This window comes from Echinops telfairi, unplaced genomic scaffold, assembly GCF_000313985.2.
Source record: "Echinops telfairi isolate 266 unplaced genomic scaffold, ASM31398v2 ScPeMD7_7414;HRSCAF=8452, whole genome shotgun sequence".
Lineage (NCBI taxonomy): Eukaryota > Metazoa > Chordata > Mammalia > Afrosoricida > Tenrecidae > Echinops > Echinops telfairi.
In genome coordinates, this window is record NW_022111314.1 from 3,104,675 (window position 1) to 3,108,995 (window position 4,321).

At 61.8% G+C, this 4,321-nt stretch overlaps 1 protein-coding gene across 3 annotated transcripts in view; it reads right to left on the reverse strand.

Annotated features, from left to right (window-relative positions):
- PHACTR3 (phosphatase and actin regulator 3) overlaps positions 1–4,321 on the reverse strand; it is a 101,167-nt gene that overhangs the window by 46,108 nt on the left and 50,738 nt on the right. For all 3 annotated transcript variants that reach the window (XM_045296976.1, XM_004716090.2, XM_045296975.1), the window contains exons 2-3: positions 2,822–2,983; positions 1,936–2,013 (exon numbers count right to left, since the gene is read on the reverse strand). In XM_045296976.1, the coding sequence (XP_045152911.1) occupies positions 1,936–2,013; positions 2,822–2,978 (235 nt within the window). In that variant the 5' untranslated portion in view covers positions 2,979–2,983. The remainder of the gene's footprint in view (positions 1–1,935; positions 2,014–2,821; positions 2,984–4,321) is intronic.

Here is a 4,321-nt window from a genome sequence, read left to right on the forward strand (position 1 = left end):
GGGGGGGGGCTCCAGGAAGCGTCCCCATGGAGGGAGAGGGTCAGGAGGCGTACAAGAGTTAGCAGCACTGAAGTCCGGCACCCAGTCTCAAGCACACATCTGCACCCCAGCGGCAGGGTCCAGCCATCAGGAAAGACATCCACCCTGTGACCCGAGACAGGAAGGTCTGCCGATTCTGGGTCTACAGATGTCCTGTGAGTGAGCGGGCTCGTGGCGGCTCATGATCTGGGGCTGCCAGAGGGAAGAGGCCACAGCTCCAAGACCATGGTACTGCCACCTCTTCCCTGGTCAGGAAGCCTCTAAGTCCACCTTACAAAATCCAGAGTGTCAGAGGGCCCAAGTGACACTTTGCCTCTGAGGGCGCGAGCCTGCATCTTTCCTCGTACACCAGACGGCTTCTGTTTCCGACGGGACATGGGGCCCCCTCAGGGGCACTGTCCTTTTCTCTTCCCCAAGGAGCCCAGGGACAGCAGCTCAGCTTCCAGCCGGAGGCCAGCGCTCTGCACAGAAAGGCCGAGGGGGACAGCCCAGGGCAGCCCTACTCCATCACCAGGGCCCCCAAAGCAGGCGACTCACTTCTTCCAGCCCAGTGACAAGAGCGGAGGTAGGTTTCTCCCTCAACAGACACTCCCCGCAGAGCAGAGCATTATCCAGGCCACACAGGCTCGGGGCATGCTCCCCGCTCACCACGGGCAGCGCTGACTCGGGGCCTCCCCAGACCACACGGACTGTGGACGTGAAAAGCTACAGAACCCCCCACTCCCACCCCCCGCAGACGCGCAGCAGCGCCCTTGTGTTGTAAGCACAAGGCCACCGTTCCCGGAGGCCGGCCCTGCCAACAGTGACCTGAAAAGACAGGACTCTGGTGCTAAGGGAGAGGCGAGGGCAGCCAGGCCAGCTGGGCCTGTGCGGCTTGGACCCGGGGCTGAGTCACAGGACCCGGGGCCACGCTCGGCCTCCACGCCAGGTGGGGGTACTTCGAGCCAGCTTACGACGTCACTGCCGCATGTCAAGTCTGGAAAGGGGGCGGGATTCAGAGTGTTCACACGGGGAATCACCAAGCCTAATCCGACTTCCTGCCCTGGAGGGGACGCCCACTCGCCGGGCCCTCCGGCACAGGGCAGAGCTGCCCCTCTGGGTTTCCAGATGGTCAAAGTTAACAGGAGTGGAAAGGCAGCGACTGATGGTTTCAAACTGTTGACCTTGGGGATCAAAGCCCAACCATTGCACCAACAGAGCACTCCCAGCTGGGAAACCAGATCCCCTAAAGATGACAGCTGGGGTCTGGCCAGCTCTCACGGGAGGTGGACCTGGCCGTGAGGCCCAGTGAAGCCCCCTCCCCACCCAAGATTCGGAATCAGTGCTCACTGGTACCACGGTGGGCCCACCACAAGCAGACTCGTGGGGGAAGGACAGGGGCGGGGGAGCCAGGGGGCGCCTAGGGGGGCGGGGAACGAGAGCTTTGTGGGACCCTCTGTACAACCAGCAACTCTGGAGTGAGGGGCAGACACCCCTCCAGTGCCTCCATCCCTCCTTGGCAGTCTAGGCACAGCTGAGCCCAGCCTCCAGGGCCAAGGCGAAGGTAGGGGAGATGGGTGGGGCCTGTCAGCACAGAGCAAGTGTCTGAAGGTTCCCCACGCGGCAGCTAGCGTGCGGGTGACGGCAGCGGCGAGGGTTTGCCCAAACCAAGGACCAAAGCGTGACAGTGAGAAAATGAGCCAGCGCTGTGACCTCTTCAGGCACGGGCCCCCCATGTCCCCTGAGAGCTGCTGGAGGCTGACCCCACAGATGGCTGCTGTTCTCCCAGTGACCACTAGAGGGAAGCCCAACACTTGCTGACCAGTCCTCAGAGGTAGACAGGTGGGTCCATCACTGGGTGGGGGGATTTCTCCAGCTCTGGAGCTGCCCATGGGCAAGGGGGAGAGGGCTACTTACCCTGCTCCATCATCTCCAGCAGCTCCTTCTTAATGAGCTCCTCTCGACCCTGCCTGCCAGCCATCTTCTTCTCCAGGGCTGCCGGACACACAGACACAGGGGGAGTCAGGGATGGCCACAGCGACCCCCAGGGGCACCCCACACAGACATGGGTGCAGACGGGGTGAGTCTGCACCCCAGACACACAGAAACCCACCCTGCCACACACGGTAATGAGGAGTGGGCAGCAGGAGACTTGGGGGCAGGGGGCCAGACCTCGGGTATGGGGGCACTGTGTGTCCAACAATCCTGAGCCATCTGTTCAGAATTGTGCCCCAAGCAGACAGGGAGGGAAGCAACACTCCAACCCCTCAGGATGCAGGCCAGCTGACCAGGGGCTCTTGGGTCAGTCCTCACACTGGCCCAGGTCCCCACGCTGACCAGCCACTGCACCCTCTGGGGCAGTGCTTCTCAAGCTTCCTCAAGCCACGACCCTTTAGTAGTTCTTCATGTGCTGGTGACCCCCCAATCATAAAAGTATTTTCATTGCTACTTCATTACTGTCATTTTGCTACTGTTATAAATCTGGTGACCTCTGTGAAAGGGTCATTCGACCCCCAAAGGGGTCACAACCCACAGGTTGAGAACCGCTGCTCTAGGGAGTGGACCCCCGGCACCGGGTAGGGGAGGCCTCTCAGGCTGTGCCCCAGGGCCAGGGACCCCGCAGAGGCTGCAGACCAGGGTGTGGTCAGCCAGGCCACCAGCCCCACCCAAGCTGGGCTATAGCAGTCCTCCCACCCAGGTGGCCTGTGTGTCTCACGGCCTACCCTGCTCCATCAGCCGGGCAGTGAGTAAGCTTGCCTGTCCGGAGTGGGAAGCCTCCCCAGTGCCCCGCCCGTGCGCTCACCGGATGTGGTCTGCCTCAGCTTCTCGGTTTTCTTCTTCCTCCATTTCCAGGGCTTGAAGATCCTGCCCAGCGTGGCCAGCTTGCTGTTCCTCCTTGCCGGGGGGGTTCGGATCCCTGAGATCAGGCACTCGGGGCGCACGGGGGGTGTCCGCTCCATCTCATCTGTAATGGAAACCAACAGCCTCAGTATCCTGATCCCCCAACTTCCCCTGGAGGTCCCCGAGCTCCCCCAGGCCACCAGTGAGCATCGAACACGGGGGTGGGGGTGGGGGCACAAATGGTCAGGAGAACAGATGCTCTGTGGGGCCCCTGCTGGCCAGTGTGTGGCTGGGGAGCCCGCCTTCCTTCCTGAGACACCGCCCCTCCCAGAGGGCTCCCCAACAGTAAGCCTAAGCCCACTGCCAAGCCCTTCCCACCAGAGCCTCTGCACCGGCCGCACCGGGCTGCCGGTCCAGCTGCCCACAGACTCCATCTTGCCTTGTCCGCACAGCCAGGACCAGTGTGCCTTCCTCAGTGCCCCGCGTGCGCGCTCCCCTCCCTTCCCTGGGCCCGCCTGGGGCCTGTCCCTTTGCTGACAGAGCTACTGTGCTCACCCCAGCGGGACTGCAGGGACTGGCTACACACAGCACCTTGCCACGGTCACCCAGCAGGAACATGGCCCAGAGACGTGGCGGGGTGAGCGAGTTGGAGACCCACAGATGGAAGTGGCCACCCGCAGAGCTACCCGCGATGGGGGGCTGTTCTAGCCACAGGGATCAGGAGTCTGCTCCCACAGCGATCGAGGGGGGGCGGGAGGCAGCAGCAGAGTCCAGGCTGCTTCCACCGTGCAGGGCTTTGAGAAGCCAACATGGACCCAACATGAAGGCCGAGTTCCAGGACTGGGGGAGTTCTGACCTGCCAGGCCCCGGGGCTGACACAGGCCAGAGGTTGTAAACCACCAGCCACTCGCTCGCTGTGCAGAGTGACAGTCCAGGAAACCCACAGGGCACTTCCACGCTGCCCTCGAAATCCAAACGGACTCCATGGCCTGAGTTTGGCTTGTCAGTTTCAGCACATCTAGGGGGTCCTCGGGCTCCCCCTGGACCCGGCTCAGCCTCCCAAGACCACCGGGGGTGGGGTATGATGTGTGCATCTGGGAGAGCAGGTGTATATGTGGGTAGGTGTGTGTGCACAGGTGAGGCCACAGGTGGGTCTACATATAGACGGGTGCATATAAAGCTAGGGGTACACTGTCATGTAAGTGATGGGCTTGTATGTGAGTGTGTACGTGAGCAAGTGTGTGTACTTGCATGTGGGTGATGTATGTGGGCGGGTGTCTGTACATCAGTGAGTGTGCACATAGGAAGGCGGGTAGGCATATATGTGGCGGGTACCCACGGCTGAGTAGGAGTATATTAGGACCAGTGGGGAGTATGTGGGCAGGTACAGATGAAGAAGGTGTGTGGGTGCATGTGGGTGGGTGAGTGTATATGAGTAGGTGCATGTGGGTGGGTGTGCATG